The sequence below is a fragment of the Oncorhynchus mykiss genome, chromosome 5, assembly GCF_057628025.1.
Source record: "Oncorhynchus mykiss isolate SJ-2025 chromosome 5, ASM5762802v1, whole genome shotgun sequence".
Lineage (NCBI taxonomy): Eukaryota > Metazoa > Chordata > Actinopteri > Salmoniformes > Salmonidae > Oncorhynchus > Oncorhynchus mykiss.
In genome coordinates this window covers 81,572,795-81,591,795 of record NC_143026.1, presented here as the reverse complement: position 1 = coordinate 81,591,795, position 19,001 = coordinate 81,572,795, and the positions used below count along the sequence as shown (strand labels likewise).

General features: G+C 42.3%; 1 protein-coding gene across 3 annotated transcripts in view; it reads left to right on the top strand.

The window, feature by feature from the left end:
* LOC110524643 (trafficking protein particle complex subunit 8) overlaps positions 1 to 19,001 on the top strand; it is a 79,824-nt gene that overhangs the window by 47,011 nt on the left and 13,812 nt on the right. For all 3 annotated transcript variants that reach the window (XR_016496332.1, XM_021604488.3, XM_090236109.1), the window contains 9 exons: positions 529 to 655; positions 773 to 912; positions 3,546 to 4,015; positions 5,602 to 5,749; positions 10,281 to 10,377; positions 12,945 to 13,013; positions 13,094 to 13,152; positions 13,382 to 13,585; positions 17,601 to 17,702. Coding sequence is in view for 2 of the 3 variants with exons in the window: in XM_021604488.3 (XP_021460163.3) it covers positions 529 to 655; positions 773 to 912; positions 3,546 to 4,015; positions 5,602 to 5,749; positions 10,281 to 10,377; positions 12,945 to 13,013; positions 13,094 to 13,152; positions 13,382 to 13,585; positions 17,601 to 17,702 (1,416 nt within the window). In the remaining variant the exon portion in view is untranslated. The remainder of the gene's footprint in view (positions 1 to 528; positions 656 to 772; positions 913 to 3,545; positions 4,016 to 5,601; positions 5,750 to 10,280; positions 10,378 to 12,944; positions 13,014 to 13,093; positions 13,153 to 13,381; positions 13,586 to 17,600; positions 17,703 to 19,001) is intronic.

The window sequence follows — 19,001 nt, the reverse complement described above, 5'->3', positions numbered from 1 at the left end:
CCAAATGGACAATGACCCCAAGCATACTTCCAAAGTTGTGGCAAAATGGCTTAAGGACAACAAAGTCAAGGTAAAACCCTGACCTCCAATCCTATAGCAGATGTGTGGACAGAACTGAAAAATCATGTGCGAGCAAGGAGGCCTACAAACCTGACTCGGTTACACCAGCTCTGTCAGGAGGAATGGGCCAAAATTCACCCAACTTATTGTGGGAAGCTTGTGGAAGGCTACCTGACACGTTTGACCCAAGTAAAACAATTTAAAGGCAATGCTACCAAATACTAGTTGAGTGTATGCAAACTTCTAACCCACTGGGAATGTGATGAAAGAAATACAATTTGAAATAAATAATTCTCTCTTCTATTATTTTGACATTTCACATTCTTAAAATAAAGGGGTGATCCTAACTGGCAGGGAATTGTTACTAGGATTAAATGTCAGGAATTGTGAAAACTGAGTTTAAATACGTTTGGCTAAGGTGTATGTAAATTTCTGACTTCAACTGTATTTTCCCTCCTCTCCTGGCAGGCTCGTCTGAAGCTGCTTCCTCGTCAGACTGGTCAGCTCACCATCCTGGGTCTAGTCTATAACCTGGCCTCCACACCTTCTACTGGAGACTCTACTATTAACAGCAACAGTTTCTCGCAGAACCAAGGTAACACATACACATGGTCATGCAGTCACACACACACACACACTGTAAAACCAGTGCTATAAACTTGTTTTGGTCCTTCTCACCCGACCTTTGTTGTGGTTGCGGTACTCTCTAAAGGTCCCTCGGTTCGTGGTCGACAGGACCTAGAGATTCAGGGACCGCGGTTAAACCAGACCAAGGAGGAGAAGACCTCTGTCAGCCACGGTCCTGACCGACGTCTTGACCCCACCATCACCCCTCCCATGCCCCTGCTGGAGGTACTGACTCACCACCGTCCACTACCCCTTACCCAGAAATGAGCTTCAGTGTTTTTTTGTTGTCATTTTGGAACTAAACTATTCAATGAATCCAGGTCTAATGAATGTCATTTGACCCAATATTATGGCCATAGATTAGCAAATTAACCCTGATATGTATCAAACTACATTTTAAAACAGTTTAGATGTAATTGTAAAAAGTATATGGTTTTGCGTAAGGCAGATTTATGATATTCTTCTGCTTTTTAATATGGTGTTTTATTTTTGATATTTTGGGGTTCAAGCAGCGAGGCTGGGGAAACCTTGTATTTCTTGATGTTCATTATGTACCTTCTGCCAAATGGGTGGAAAAAAATCTAATTCCAGCGAGATGGTAAGGCCCAGGAGGGTGCAACTTTACATGATGATCAAGGCCCATATGTCACATCCTCTCATGCCGTGCCAATTGGCCACATGGTGGCTCAATAACAAGCCATCATATTGTTACAAAAGTTGGTACACATGTTCCAAACACTGCCAAGACTCAACATTATGCAAGCACTTTCAGATTGACCATAGGGTGGCGCTATAACCGGCACATTTATCTCTTGACCTGTTTGGATATGAGACTAGCCAGAAAGGAAGAGGCGAAAATCTGTCTTCTCCAGCAGGAGGCGTTGTTTAGTTTCTTTCGCTCACCAAAGTTTTTCGAATTTGGTCAACAAAACATTTAATGGCTTATTTGCTACGTGAGGTTTACTGTGTACTGATATAAGTAGGACATGTAACATTCCAGCAAATTTATAATAAAAAAATAGCCCTTTATATTGCTGTGCATATTCATGACATGAGGTAAGTAGCATAGCATCTTTCTTCATAGAATACAGGCGGTTGACGTCAACTCTAATCGAATATTAAAAAATGTATTAAAATAATGTATCCACCATCCAAAGTAAGGAATAGACAGGCACTTGTGAGCCCTCCATGCTGCATTGTGGACAACAACTCCTATTGTTAACTGTAAACTATGGTTAAGTTTGACCGCATGGTGGACAGGAAAAACCATTCACACAAGCTCATTGGCTCATAACGGCCATATTGTTTGCGCTAGTCCTGGAAAATAGAAGGGTACATAGACACTATATACCATATTTGGTGCCAATCGGCGCAACGGTTCTAGAGAAGGCATTTGAAAGTAGTCAACATCATTGAAAATGGTCCAAAATACATCAAAAGCATATTGCATGATTTGTTTGATGTTGAGTTCTATTATTTGTAAAGCATGATATGGAGTACATAATTAGCTCATCCTAGGGCAATTTGACCTGCTGGTGGTGCTATGGGGCCAAAGCTTGAACCCCGGGCATTGCTTCTTGCAGCTAGCTATATTTATTTTAGTTGTTCTAAAAGAAACAACAAGCGCTATGATGAAACTGGCTCTCATGAGGACTGCCACAGGAAAGGAAGACCCAGAGTTTGCTCTGCTGCAGAGCATACGTTCATTCGAGTTACCAGCCTCAGAAATTGCAGCCCAAAGAAATGCTTCAGTGTTAAAGTAACAGATACATCTCAACATCAACTGTTCAGAAGAGACTGCGTGAATGAGGCTATCATGGTTGAATTGCCACTACTAAAGAAACCACTACTAAAGGACACCAACCGCTGTGTCTTTGTGAGACGCAGAGTAGTTGTGGTTCCCACCGTGAAGCATGGAGGAGGAGGTGTGATTGTGTGGGGGTGCTTTGCTGGTGACACTGTCTGTGAATTATTTAGAATTCAAGGCACACTTAACCAGCATGGCTACCACAGCTTTCTGCAGCGGTATGCCATCCTGGTTTGCGCTTAGTGGGACTATAATTTTTTTTTCAACAGGACAATGACCCAACACACCTCCAGGCTGTGTAAGGGCTATTTGTCCAAGGAGAGTGATGGAGTGCTGCATCAGATGATATGGCCTCCAAAATCACCCGATCTCAACCCAATTTGAAATGGTTTGGGATGAGTTGGAGCGCAGAGTGAAGAAAAAGCAGCCAATAAGTGCTCAGCATATGTGGGAACTCCTTAAAGAGTGTTGGAAAAGCATTCTAGGTGAAGCTAGTTAAGAGAATGCCAAGAGAGTGCAAAGCTGTCATCAAGGCAAAGGGTGGCTACTTTGAATAATCTTTAACACTTTTTTGGTTACTAGATGATTCGAATAGTAAAAATAAAGAAACATTTTGAATGAGTAGGTGTGTCTAAATGTTTGACTGGTGCTGTATATATTTTTTGTTTAGGTGTATATGTGTCTTTGGTCCATGCACATACATAAACTGTTCCATACATTGTCGTGGAAATAAAATGGGGGTGGTTTCTAACTATTCCATCTTTAAGGATTTCATCTACTTGTTTACATTTTTTAAACTTTTTTTGTTGTTTTAGCATTTTAGATTGAACTGGACAGTATGGGAGTAATTCAGACTAGTATATATTTAAAAATGACTTGCAGCCAACAGTTTCTGATTTATATTTGCCTGTTTTTCTCCTGAGGAAGACCGCTACACTGGAGTAGGTCGCACAATAACTAACCTCTCTATCTGTCCCCATGTCTCCGTCACCATCTCTCTCCCCTCCTGTCTGTCTGCTTTAATTCTATTTTTTTTGTTTTACCCTTCCAGGTATTCTTCCTCCAGTTCCCTACTGCCCTACTATGTGGTGAAATCAGGAAGGCCTACGTAGAATTCTGTAATGTGAGTCACGTTCCCCTGTGCGGCCTGCGGGTGGCGTCCACGCACCCAGGCTTCTTTACCTTCGGAAGCTCCTCCCTAGCCACACCCCTCACCCCCCTCAGCCCCACCTCCTTTGAGAACTGCTCTGCCTACAAGACCCTGGCCACACCCCCAGGAGCCACGCCCGGGTCGGTAACCGCGGTAACCCTGGTGTCGGCGGCTGACTTTGGGTCGGGAGGAGGAGGAGTGTTTGGTACGGGGGGTAAAAGGGTAGCAGAGATCCCTCTAGGAGAGGGAACGTTAACGCCTGGAGAATCTACCCAGCTGCCCCTGTGGCTAAGAGGACCAGACCAGGAAGGAGTCCATGAGATCAACTTCCTGTTCTACTACGAGGGTGCCGAGAAAGGAGGAAAGATCAGGTGGGGAGAGCAGTCTGGTATTCTAACTACACACTTCACAAGTCAAGATCAGGTAGGGGAGAGTTATTCAAGAGAGAACTCGGTACACACTACACAAGCCACATTACATCAGCCATTGAAGTATGGGAGAGAGAGAGAGAGCGCACCCTGTTGTAATCAGGTACTGGGGGGAGAGAGAGAGAGAGAGCGCACCCGGTTGTAATCAGGTATCAGCCACTTTAATAATGGGAATTGATGGGAAATGATGTAAAATATATCACTAGCCACTTTAAACAATGCTACCTAATATAATGTTTACATACCCTACATTATTCATCTCATATGTATACGTATATACTGTACTCTATATCATCTACTGCATCTTTATGTAATACATGTATCACTAGCCACTTTAACTATGCCGCTTTGTTTACATACTCAACTCATATGTATATACTGCACTCAATACCATCTACTGTATCTTGCCTATGCCGCTCTGTACCATCACTCATTCATATATCTTTATGTACATATTCTTTGTGTCTATAAGGTAGTAGTTTTGGAATTGTTAGCTAGATTACTTGTTGGTTATTGCTGCATTTTCGGAACTAGAAGCACAAGCATTTCGCTACACTCGCATTAACATCTGCTAACCATGTGTATGTGACACATAAGATTTGATTTAGTGGAGAGAGAGAGAGAGCGCACCCTGTTATAATCAGGTAGTGGAGAGAGAGAGCGCACCCTGTTAATCAGGTAGTGGAGAGAGAAGGAGCACCCTGTTAATTGGGTTGGGGAGCGAGAGAGCGCACCCTGTTATAATCAGGTAGTGGAGAGCGAGCACCCTGTTATAATCACATAGGGGAGAGTTCTCCAAGAGAAGCGTTTTACTCGCTACACATTAAACCGGACGATGCTGGTCCAATTGTGAGCCGCCCTATGGGACTCCCAATCACGGCCGGTTGTGATTACAGCCTGCAATCGAACCAGGGTCTGTAGTGACACCTTCAACACTGAGATGCAGATGTAGAATAAAAAATGGTTCCGGTACTTATTGTAGGTGTCGGCACCCCAAGTTGCACAGGCAGCTAAATTCTGATATTTTTCTCCCTGTGTAAATGCAGCCTTAGTTATCCTGAATGTGCCCCTGAATGTTCGTCAGTCTCGCTTTAAATGACGGTGCTCACTGCTCAGCTCATTGGTGATAGAATGAGGTCAAATCAGGGCACTTTTGAGAAAACATATGCTCATGCTACTTAAGAAGTTAATTTATTTTTCCCTTCATAGGGGCCTTTCAAATCTCACAGAATGTGCCTGTTCATCTCTGTTTAAGTGAAATGGTGTAATTTTAATTCAGGGACATTTTGGAGACGTGGTTTCTGTAGTTGAAACTATATAGAGCCTGTGGCATTACTTTAAGCACCACCTTTTATAAAAGTTATAAATAAATGCATGACAAGAACATATTTATATTACTCACTCACATTACTTTCATCTGTTTCTTTCTCTACCCTCCATCTCCTACCTGCCTCTTGTCTCCTCTTTCTCTCTATTGCTCCCTCTCCTTTCCCTCGCTCCCCAATCACCCTCCATCTCCCCTCCCTCAGTCACAGGGTGCTGCGTCACACAGTATTTATCTGTGCCAGTCGTTCTCTGTCGGTCCGAGCCAACGCCTGCCGTAGTAACACACTGCCCGAGGAGGAGGGGAGGAATGGCAGCATGCTGGTCTTTGTTGATGTGGAGAACATCAACACAGTGAGCTCAACACACGTGTCAACACGATACTCATATACCACTTAATCACTCTGTCAAGCTGACATTTGATGGAACATTGTTATTCATGGTCACATGCATTCAGGCCCTCTTGTCTCCAGAGAAATGTTGCTGTTTTAAGCTAGTTTCCTACAATTGTACACATTTTGTCATGTGGACGAGGAAAGAGTTGCATTTAAAGCACATTTTCTGCAATTGTACACATTTTGCCATGGCTTTTTTGTCACATGCGCAGATTACAACAGGTGTAACCGTGAAATGCTTACTTACAAGCCCTTAACCAAAAATGCAGTTTTAAGAACATAGTTAAGAAAATATTTACTAAAACCTAAAGTTAAAAAAAAAATAACAATAGCGAGGCTATACATAGGGGGTAACGGTACAGAGTCAATGTGCGGGGGTACAGGATAGTTGAGGTAATTTGTACATGCACAGTGGTTGCTCTACTAAAGGTTTTGTGATTATGCTGCGGTACTTAGAGGTAATTTGTGGTATAGTACGGTACCCTGAGTCTCCACTTCATTGCTCCAGTCCAGCGCAAGGGTGAGTTAGAGCACTGATTATGCTTTTGGGTCCTACTGTCTCTAACTGACAATTAATGGGTGACATAAACCTAAATAGAAACTGATAATTGTGCAGACTTCAGTATTACTTACTAAAACTGTTACACAAAGGTTTTCATTATTTTATTTTGTTAGGATTATTTTGCTCTTACTGTAGGCCACTCCCGACCGGTTACGTTGTACAGCGCCTGAGTGGCGCAACAGTCTAAGACACTACAGAGCAGTGCAAGCTGTGTTGCTACAGATGCTGGTTCAATACCCGTGCCGGCCTCGACTGGGAGACCCATGAGATGACTGTAGGTTTTTGGTTTCTCTCCCTTTATATACAGAAATAAATCATTCTAAATAACAAACAGGCTTTATTTACAAATTAGTAACTGTCTCCCCCCATGTGTTTCTCGCTCATTTTATGTTATTTGAAAACAAAATCATCTCAAATATATTTGTATTGCTTTCGCTGTAAAGCATAATTTCAAAATCTGAGACAACAGTTGGATTAACAAAAGGCTAAACTGTGTTTTTCAATATTGCATTTCATGAATATTAATATTTTCTAGTAAAATTATTTGACTGTGGCGCTATGCTATTCAGCGTTGCTGATGACAATTATACCGGATCCGGGTGGGTGGTTCAGAGAGGTTAAGAACAAATAATAATTTACAAGGACAGGCTACTCCTTCCTCCCCGTCGGGGAATTGAAACCTGGTCTCCCGCGTGCCCGCACGACACAGGGATTATTTAGCTAAATAGCCCAGTACTGTAGCCTACTCCCGACCGTCACGTTGTACAGCGCCATATTTTCCATCCTAACGGAAATTTAGAGGGTTTTTAATTTTTCTTGGTAAAGAAACACCATAATATTAAGCAAATTAATTAAGCAAATTTTCTTAAAATCAGTCCCATACACTATGTTCTTACAAAAAAGGTTTTAACCTTTTTATGGCTGCTGTCCCTGTACAGGAAACAACATCAGCGGAAATTTCAGAGTGACAACTAATAGTACTCGATACAACTCAAACTTTCATTAAAACACACATGCAGGGTACTCAATTAAAGCTACACTCGTTGTGAATCTAGCCAACATGTCATTTTTTAAAAATGCTTTTCGGCGAAAGCATGAGAAGCTATTATCTGATAGCATGCAACCCCCCGAAATACCTAAAGGGGACGTAAACAAAATAATTAGCGTAGCCAGCGCTACACAAAACGCAGAAATAAAATATAAAGCATTCATTACCTTTGACGAGCTTCTTTGTTGGCACTCCTATATGTCCCATAAACATCACAATTGGGTATTTTTTTCGATTAAATCCGTCCATGTATACGATCTGTATTCGATAGCAGCAAGTCTTGAAATCATGGTCCATATTCTCTCTTTCATAACTTCCACCGGTGTACTTGATGACAGGAAGTGCCTATTTCTCATTTCACGAGAACATTTGGAGGGACTTTGCAGAGCCAGATAGGAGTAAATTATAATCACTTTTTAACACACAGAAACCAAAACCACTCAAACCATACAGGAACCAGATGGAGGTTGCCTAGGAACCCAGACAGAAAATGACTTTATTAGTGTGATGAGGGGGACAAGGCAAGGCAGTGTGGCTCGGGGCTGAGTGCTCAGCCAGGCTAAGTGACAGGGACACCAGCAGAGGAACACAGATAATGACAGTGATTGATGATGTGGCCTGCAGATAGAAAATGTTCCTCCCTGTTCTGTACGGCGTGAATAACAGCCTGCGAGCCTCCAGTGCTCTGTCCCGCCATGGAGATGATGACTTCATCAAGAGTGTTTGGCTGGTGTTGAGTTGCCAGCTCCGCTCAATGCAAAGGAGATGCATCCGTCTGTCTAACAACTTGTCTGAAGTCTAACCTTCATGTTGAAGAACTCCATTTAAATAATAGAGAGCGGGAGATGGAGAGAGATTAACTTCAACCCAATTGCCAAGACTGGCGACATCGTGTGGAAGCTGTAGGAACTGTAAACTGGCCCTATCTATTTTCCCTTGCCATAGACAATAGAGACTGGCGGAGGGATATTTTTTTTGTGTATTTTGTGAACAGTTTTCCTTGGGATTTTGCCTGCTACACACGTTCTGTTATAGTCACAGACATGATTTAACCAGTTTTAGAGACTGCAGAGTGTTTTCTATCCACACATACTAATCATATGCATATACTATATTCCTGGCATGAGTAGCAGGACGTTGAAATTTTGCGCGATTTTTAACAAAAAGCTGAACAAATTCACAGCCTCTCTCTAGTACAGCAACTATTGAAGGCTATCAAATGCTTCTCAAAGATGCCCTCAGGTGGTAAAACTAGCACTAACTAGCATTAATGGTACCAGTGGTTGGCACTTAAATAACGTTCCATAGAATTCTGCGGCACTACGCAAGCTGTGCTGCAGTTCGTTGCAACTTTTAAAGGACAAACCACTGTAGGTAGGTGGTAAAGTAACTGAATCGATAATAAACAGAGAGTAGCAGCAATGTAAAAACAAAGGGGGGTGGTGTCAATGCAAATAGTCCAAGTGGCCATCTGATTAATTGTTCAGCAGTCTTATGGCTTGGGGATAGAAGCTGTTAAGAAGCCTTTTGGACCTAGACTTGGTGCTCCGGTATCACTTGTCGTGCTGTAGCAGAGAGACCAGTCTATGACTTGTGACTGGAGTCTTTGACAACAAAAAAATCTCCCTCTGACACTGCCTTGTATAGAGGGCCTCTGGCAGGAAGCTTGGCCCCAGTGATGTACTGGGCCGTACGCACTACCCTCTGTAGCGATTTACTGTCGGATGCCAAGCAGTTGCCATACCAGGCGGTGATGCAACCAGTCAGCATGCCCTCGATGGTGCAGCGGTAGAACTCTTTGAGCATCTGGGGAGCCATGCCAAATCTTTTCCGTCTCCTGGGGAGGAATAGGCGTTGTCGTGTCATCTGTGTTTGAACCATGGTAGTTTGTTGGTGGTGTGGACACCAAGGACCTTGAAGCTCTCAACCCGCTCCACTACAGCCCAGTCGATGAGAATGGGGGCGTGTCTGGCCCTACTTTTCTTGTCGTCCACGAGCAGTTCCTTTGTCTTGCTCATGTTGAGGGAGATGTTGTTGTCTTGGCACCACACTGCCAGGTCTCTGATCTCCTCCCGATTTGTGTTTCAATGATGGTGTTGGAGTTGTGCTTGGCCACACAGTTGTGGGTGAACAGGGAGTACAGGGGGGACTAAGCACGTACCCCTGAAGGGCCCCTGTGTTGAGGATCAGCATGACAGATGTTGTTGCCTACCCTTTCCACCTAGGGGCCAGCCATCAGGAAGTCCAGGATCCAGTTGCAGAGGGAGGTATTTAGTCCCAGGGTCCTTAGCTTAGTGATGAGCTTTGGTCACTATGGTGTTGAACACTGAGCTGTCGTCAATTAACAGCATTCTCACATAGGTGTTCCTTTTGTCCACGTGGGAAAGGGCAGTGTGGAGTGCAATTGAGAATGTGGATCTGTTGGTGCGGTTTGCGAATTGGAGTGGGTCTTGGGTTTCCAGGATGATGTTGTGAGCCATGACTTCATGGCTGCCGAACATTCTATACATCTTATGCTATCTGAGTGACTCAAACATCAAAACAAAATCATCTACGTGCCATGACAATTTTAGAATTTTATATTCTCCCTGACTGTCTTATTTTTATTTGGGTGATTGTTAGTTCGAAAGATGACCTTATTATAAAATATATAGGTCCATTATCTTCTCTACATACTTTCTGGTATAAGGTATAACTTTACACTGAAAATGATTTACCATCCCGAAAAGTATTTTCAAAAATAAAAACATTTGCCCATCGCTGCTAAATGAATAGAGGGGAAACACTGCAGTATGTAGACTTTAAAAGTTGTTTAAAAGTTCCACTCTCTCTCTTGCACCCTCTCTTTCACGCTCTCTCTTCCACTCTCTCCATCCACAGAGTGAGGCTGGGGTGCGTGAGTTCCACATTGCACAGGTCTCTAGCAGCAGTAAACAGTGGAGACTACACAAGTGTATAAACCCAGCAGAAAACAAAGGTTTGTCCCTCTGCTCTCCGTAACCCTCTCAGATAGCACTACAATAGTTTTAAACTCATTTACTCGATAACTGTTTGACTTTTTGGTGTCAGGTTTTGATTTGTACATTTACACTCAGACTTTTTATGTTGCTGAGGAGTCTGCATCTCTAGGTGATATGCAATGTAGCAGTCCTACGCAGAAGAATTGCCAGCCCGCGATGGCTTTAAACAGATCAAATGTTCCCTCTACTGTGGAACTTGGGATTGAATCAACATTAGTCCATTTCAATGCAACAAACCAAATTTAAATTCAAGACCGAGTTGTTGATATTGTTGTAGGCTGAGGAGCGCATCAGAGTAGCCTATTTCACGAGCACAAGCATTTTTTCCATCTGTGTTCAGAGAGAAGCATAGATGTGCATTTGAGATCACAGAGGGTCTAGCCCAGTTACAGCACATTTTGAGGGAGTGATTGCATCCTACAAGAGCACAAAACGTGTACATATCTAATTGTCTTTGAAAAGCAAGTCAAGTACAGAGTTTTTTTTAAAGGGGCAGTGTCCTGTTTTGAGACAAGCTTCAATTTTTCAAATACTACCCTCTGCAAGTCATCTATTTGGCCAATTGTGTTACATGTCATTTCTTTTTTAAAGTGATTTGAGCTTTCGGACAAGTAAAACATCAGTCCCAAAATGGTTGTCATAATGTGCATAACGTTTTTTTAAAGTCTCACAGAATAAAAAATCAAGTTTCCGTTCACAACTCCTGAAATTTGCTCAGTGCTGAAAAATATTAGAGGGAACGGGTGTCTCTGTGAAAACAAAGTCATTTCCAGTTTAGCTATTTGCCGTCTATTGGATTGTTCCTTAGATGTTGTGTTCATTAGATATATGCCTTTTGGTGGTTTGATCAGTGCGGTTCACCTGTTTGAAGTGGTTAGCTTGGTTGGGTTATCTAGCCTAGTTCAGTTGGTAGAGTAGGCTACTGAATCTTGAATGCTGCTAAGTCACAGTGCATTTGACATTTAAGTCATTTAGCAGACACTTTTATCCAGAGCGGCTTACAATTGTTGGCTTTTCATGTTGTATTTATAGCTATGGGACCGCCCTTCGCAGTGTTAAATGCTTTCATTCAGAGCTTGTTATTCAGCTTATTCAGCTCTGCCAGGCTGGGTAGATGATCCCTGTGGGAACTAGCTTTGTGACTGAAGACCAGTGGTGTGGCTGGTGGCCAGGACACATAGCCGAGGGCAGAGTTATCTTTTAGCTGCTCCCTAGAGCAGTGTGAGATGTGGGTAGTTCCAATAATCACACACACACCACCGGGGGGAACTTTTGCAAGTAGGTCACTTTGTTCTTGTTCGCTCTGTAATCAAATATGGAAATGTGGTGATTATAGAGTTGACAGTGACCAGGACAGAGTGGCAAAGAGAGACCACCCCACACCCTTATATGCTATTTTATTCAATCCTGTCCTATTTAGTCTGTCCCTGTCTGACTCGTGTGCTGCTGCTGATTATAGAGAGATGGTACTGTATATACGCCAAAATGGTCTCATCCCTTTCTCCGTCTTTCCATCTCTCTTCCCTTCTCTGTTCCACTGATTGATCATACTAGTTCACAGCCTGAGGCTAGAGTGTTAGTTGCCTACAAACAGTTTTCCATCTCCTGTAATAACAATACATTAAGCTACATCAGGGTTTCCATCTCCTGTAATAACAATACATTAAGCTACATCAGGGTTTCCATCTCCTGTAATAACAATACATTAAGCTACATCAGGGTTTCCTTCTCCTGTAATAACAATACATTAAGCTACATCAGGGTTTCCATCTCCTGTAATAACAATACATTAAGCTACATCAGGGTTTCCATCTCCTGTAATAACAATACATTAAGCTACATCAGGGTTTCCTTCTCCTGTAATAACAATACATTAAGCTACATCAGGGTTTCCTTCTCCTGTAATAACAATACATTAAGCTACATCAGGGTTTCCTTCTCCTGTAATAACAATACATTAAGCTACATCAGGGTTTCCATCTCCTGTAATAACAATACATTAAGCTACATCAGGGTTTCCATCTCCTGTAATAACAATACATTAAGCTACATCAGGGTTTCCTTCTCCTGTAATAGTAACAACTGTTTTTTGATCACACACACATCTTTGAGTTTAGAACACTGATCACACTCACTCACACACTATCTGCTTAGAACACTGAGCTGCAGCTGGCCCATAGTAATAAGTAAGCTGTCACTATCTGCTTAGAACACTGAGCTGCAGCTGGCCCATAGTAATAAGTAAGCTGAAAAGAACATCCAGGGTCTCTCCAATGTGTTAGAAAATCAGATGGCCTTTAGAGAGGTGTTGTGTTTGTACATGTTTTACTACACTTGTGAGTACCAGAAGTCGACAAAAGAATAGTAAACTAACTACAATTCTGAGAAGTGAGGCCATTTAGCCAGTCCTCACTTGTAAAATGGCTATTTTAGGCTTAGGGGTTAGAGTTAGGGGTTCGGTTCAGATGGAGACAGGACATGGACACGTCTCTTTCTTCCTTTCACCCTCCTCTTGTCATTCCAGACTGCAAACTCACCACCAGAGAGAGGGGCAAGCTGTGCTTCAGAGCAACACGATGCAAACCCCACGAAGGTACACACTCTCATTACCAACAATGTCAGACAATGAGGAGAATCTCTTTTCTCTCTCCTGACTTATCTTCTGTGTCTTAGCTACCTCAAAGTCACTCGAGAAGTACACCTTTGCAGACCTGAGCCTTGGAAATGAACAGGTATGTTAACTGTTATTGTCCTCTTACAATGGTTATCTGTCACTGCTGGTCGGTGTTGCTGAATGTATAAAAAGAAATAGCTGTACCATTACCCTCTCCACCACCTTCCTCCATCTCTTTTCCTCTCCCCCTTTTTTATCTGCTATCTTGTCACTCACCCTTTCTTCTTTCCTCTATTGTCTTCCCCTCTCCTTCCTCCTCTCCTCCCTTGTTCTCCTCCTCTCCTCAGATCATCAGCTCCACCACTCCGTGTGCAGACTTCTTCTTCCGGAGGTGTCAGTCCTCGGAGTCTTGGAGACCGCTTATTGCCGTGGAGACACAGGGGAGACATTCCAGGAGTCAGGGGGCGGGTCCTGGGGGTGGGGCTGAGGATATAACAGGTGTGGTCAGGAAGTGCAAAGAGGTGGACCTCGACATCATCGTCCTCTGGAAGGTACATCACAGAATTAAAATACACTACTATTACTAATTGTATTAGGATTAGTATGACTGCATAATTTAAATAGACCTCTATTGCAATTACTGGTAAACACTTTACTTGACACCCAGCGTCATAGCAAGTTATGACACGGTCATAATCATGTCATCATGTCATAACAGCTGATATAACTTGTTATATCACAACACTTATGACACATATATTTAGACCTGTTGTGTGACATGTATTGTGTTATTTTATGGCTGGTTATGACATCTACATAAGTGTCAACCCACAAAACCTACCACATAAGGCAAAACATTCCATTACACCATAGCCTACGCATCAATAGTATGTTTGTTATATATAAAAAATGAAATTGACGGGTCCTGTTTGGACTGCCTAGGCAGCAGCTAATTGGGATCCTAATAAATACTAAAATCCTAAACCACTACAACTCACTTAATACTGTTAGTTCTCCCACGCTATTCCAGGACTTCTATGGTGTTGCTGTTCCCTTCTCCAATTATACATAGATGGAATGTACACTGCTCAAAAAAATAAAAGGAACACTAAAATAACACATCCTAGATCTGAATGAATTAAATATTTTCATTAAATACTTTTTTCTTTACATAGTTGAATGTGCTGACAACAAAATCACACAAAAATGATCAATGGAAATCAAATTTATCAACCCATGGAGGTCTAGATTTGGAGTCACACTCAAAATTAAAGTGGAAAACCACACTACAGGCTGATCCAACTTTGATGTAATGTCCTTAAAAGAAGTCAAAATGAGGCTCAGTAGTGTGTGTGTGGCCTCCACGTGCCAGTATGACCTCCCTAGGCATGCTCTGGTTATGCTCCTGATGAGGTGGCGGATGGTCTCCTGAGGGATCTCCTCCCAGACCTGGACTAAAGCATCCGCCAACTCCTGGACAGTCTGTGGTGCAACGTGGCTTTGGTGGATGGAGCGAGACATGATGTCCCAGATGTGCTCAATTGGATTCAGGTCTGGGGAACGGGCGGGCCAGTCCATAGCATCAATGCCTTCCTCTTTCAGGAACTGCTGACACACTCCAGCCACATGAGGTCTAGCATTGTCTTGCATTAGGAGGAACCCAGGGCCAACCGCACCAGCATATGGTCTCACAAGGGGTCTGAGGATCTCATCTCGGTACCTAATGGCAGTCAGGCTACCTCTGGCGAGCACATGGAAAGAAATGCCACCCCCACACCATGACTGACCCACCGCCAAACCGGTCATGCTGGAGGACGTTGCAGGCAGCAGAACGTTCTCCACGGCGTCTCCAGACTGTCACGTCTGTCACATGTGCTCAGTGTGAACCTGCTTTCATCTGTGAAGCGCACAGTGCGCCAGTGGCGAATTTGCCAATCTTGGTGTTCTCTGGCAAATGCCAAACGTCCTGCACAGTGTTGGGCTGTAAACACAACCCCCACCTGTGGACGTCGGGCCCTCATACCACCCTCATGGAGTCTGTTTCTGACTGTTTGAGCAGACACATGCACATTTGTGGCCTGCTGGAGATCATTTTGCAGGGTTCTGGCAGTGCTCCTCCTGCTCCTCCTTGCACAAAGGCGGAGGTAGCGGTCCTGCTGCTGGGTTGTTGCCCTCCTACGGCCTCCTCCACGTCTCCTGATGTACTGGCCTGTCTCCTGGTAGCGCCTCCATGCTCTGGACACTACGCTGACATACACAGCAAACCTTCTTGCCACAGCTTGCATTGATGTGCCATCCTGGATGAGCTGCACTACCTGAGCCACTTGTGTGGGTTGTAGACTCCGTCTCATGCTACCACTAGAGTGAAAGCACCGCCAGCATTCAAAAGTGAGCAAAACATCAGCCAGGAAGCATAGGAACTGAGAAGTGGTCTGTAGTCACCACCTGCATAACCACTTCTTTATTGGGGGTGTCTTGCTAATTGCCTATAATTTCCACCTGTTGTCTATTCCATTTGCACAACAGCATGTGAAATGTATTGTCAATCAGTGTTGCTTCCTAAGTGGACAGTTTGATTTCACAGAAGTGTGATTGACTTGGAGTTACATTGTGTTTAAGTGTTCCCTTAATTTTTTTGAGCTGTGTATATTTAGCTCACGTCATTATTGAAGATGTTGTCAATAAATGCTGAAGTTTTTTTTTCCCTCCATCCTGTTTCAGTGTTTAATTATGCGTTGATAGTCAATTTTATGTCAAGTTTTTGTTGAGCTGATTGCTGAAGTTGTTTTTGCTGTTTTGCTTTTGACATCAGGCCAATGAATTTACTAATGTTTGTTTGTTCTTGTTGACACGCGCATGTTGTTGGTTGCTAATATTTGTTTATGCTTGTTGACAGGCATACAGTGCCTTGCGAAAGTATTCCGCCCCCTTGAACTTTGCGACCTTTTGCCACATTTCAGGCTTCAAACATAAAGATATAAAACTGTATTTTTTTGTGAAGAATCAACAACAAGTGGGACACAATCATGAAGTGGAACGACATTTATTGGATATTTCAAACTTTTTTAACAAATAAAAAACTGAAAAATTGGGCGTGCAAAATTATTCAGCCCCCTTAAGTTAATACTTTGTGGCGCCACCTTTTGCTGCGATTACGTAAGCCGCTTGGGGTATGTCTCTATCAGTTTTGCACATCGAGAGACTGAAATGTTTTCCCATTCCTCCTTGCAAAACAGCTCGAGCTCAGTGAGGTTGGATGGAGAGCATTTGTGAACAGCAGTTTTCAGTTCTTTCCACAGATTCTCGATTGGATTCAGGTCTGGACTTTGACTTGGCCATTCTAACACCTGGATATGTTTATTTTTGAACCATTCCATTGTAGATTTTGCTTTATGTTTTGGATCATTGTCTTGTTGGAAGACAAATCTCCGTCCCAGTCTCAGGTCTTTAGCAGACTCCATCAGGTTTTCTTCCAGAATGGTCCTGTATTTGGCTCGATCCATCTTCCCATCAATTTTAACCATCTTCCCTGTCCCTGCTGAAGAAAAGCAGGCCCAAACCATGATGCTGCCACCACCATGTTTGACAGTGGGGATGGTGTGTTCAGATGGATGAGCTGTGTTGCTTTCACGCCAAACATAACGTTTTGCATTGTTGCCAAAAAGTTCAATTTTGGTTTCATCTGACCAGAGCACCTTCTTCCACATGTTTGGTGTGTCTCCCAGGTGGCTTGTGGCAAACTTTAAACAACACTTTTTATGGATATCTTTAAGAAATGGCTTTCTTCTTGCCACTCTTCCATAATGGCCAGATTTGTGCAATATACAACTGATTGTTGTCCTATGGACAGAGTCTCCCACCTCAGCTGTAGATCTCTGCAGTTCATCCATAGTGATCATGGGCCTCTTGGCTGCATCTCTGATCAGTCTTCTCCTTGTATGAGCTGAAAGTTTAGAGGGACGGCCAGGTCTTGGTAGATTTGCAGTGGTCTGATACTTCTTCCATTTCAATATTATCGCTTGCACAGTGCTCCTTGGGATGTTTAAAGCTTGGGAAATCTTTTTGTATCCAAATCCGGCTTTAAACTTCTTCACAACAGTATCTTGGACCTGCCTGGTGTGTTCCTTGTTCTTCATGATGTTCTCTGCGCTTTTAACGGACCTCTGAGACTATCACAGTGCAGGTGCATTTATACGGAGACTTGATTACACACAGGTGGATTGTATTTATCATCATTAGTCATTTAGGTCAACATTGGATCATTCAGAGATCCTCACTGAACTTCTGGAGAGAGTTTGCTGCACTGAAAGTAAAGGGGCTGAATAATTTTGCACGCCCAAATTTTTCAGTTTTTGATTTGTTAAAAAAGTTTGAAATATCCAATAAATGTCGTTCCACTCATTGATTGTGTCCCACTTGTTGTTGATTCTTCACAAAAAAATACAGTTTTATATCTTTATGTTTGAAGCCTGAAATGTGGCAAAAGGTCGCAAAGTTCAAGGGGGCCGAATACTTTCGCAAGGCACTGTATGTTGTTGGTTGCTAATATTTGTTTGTTGTTGACAGGCATTTGTTGTTGAAGACAACAAGCAGGTGATCTTGGAAGGACAGCTTCATGTGGCACTACAGACCATTGGCAAAGAGGCCTGCTCCCTCAGACAGAAAGAGGTGCACACACACACATACATACAGTGCCCTCTGTAATTAGTGGGACAGTGAAGCATTTTATTATTCTTTTGGCTCTATACTCCAAAAGTTTTGATTTGAAATCAAACAATGACTGAGGTTAAAGTGCAGACGGTCAACCTTAATTTGAGGGTATTTTCATCCATATCGGGTGAATAATGATGAGTGAGAAAGTTAGATGCACGAATATCATACCCCCCAAAAATGCTAACCACCTCTGTTATTATAAGGGTAAGAGGGTTGCATATCTTGGGGGTATGGTATTTGTGTATCTAACTTTCTCATCATTAACGATTCATTCAGGATTATCCGTAATCATGGTAGCATCCACATTACTGTAGAGGTTTTTTAGAAACGTTCTATTCTTAATTACAATAAAAGTGACTCTAAAATGACACACTATGTTATTTACCATTTCTGTCTATTGGCCACAGAATAATCTAAAACACAACTAAAAAAAAGAGCAAATGCATCCAACATATTTGTAGACTCTAGCTTGATGTACCGTCATTTCTGGACTATTAAGAGCACCTGAATATAAACCTCACCCACTGAATTATTAAAAAATATGTATTTTGTACATAAATAAGCCGCAGGTGCCTACCGGTACATTGAAACAAATTAACTTTACACAGCCTTTAAACGAAACACGGCTTGTAACAAAAATAAATAGGCTTTAACGAAACACGGCTTGTTACAAAAATAAATAGGCTTTTAAACTAAACACAGCTTGTTACAAAAATAAATAGGCTTTTAAACTAAACACAGCTTGTTACAAAAATAAATAGGCTTTAACGAAACACGGCTTGTTACAAAATAAATAAGCTTTTAAACGAAACACAGCTTGTTACAAAAATAAATAGGCTTTTAAACGAAACACGGCTTGTTACAAAAATAAATAGGCTTTTAAACGAAACACGGCTTGTTACAAAAATAAATAGGCTTTTAAACGAAACACGGCTTGTTACAAAAATAAATAGGCTTTAACGAAACACGGCTTGTTACAAAAATAAATAGGCTTCTAAACTAAACACGGCTTGTTACAAAAATAAATAGGCTTTTAAACGAAACACGGCTTGTTACAAAAATAAATAGGCTTTTAAACAAAACACGGCTTGTTACAAAAATAAATAGGCTTTTAAACGAAACACGGCGTGTTACAAAAATAAATAGGCTTTAACGAAACACGGCTTGTTACAAAAATAAATAGGCTTTTAAACGAAACACGGCTTGTTACAAAAATAAATAGGCTTTAACGAAACACGGCTTGTTACAAAAATA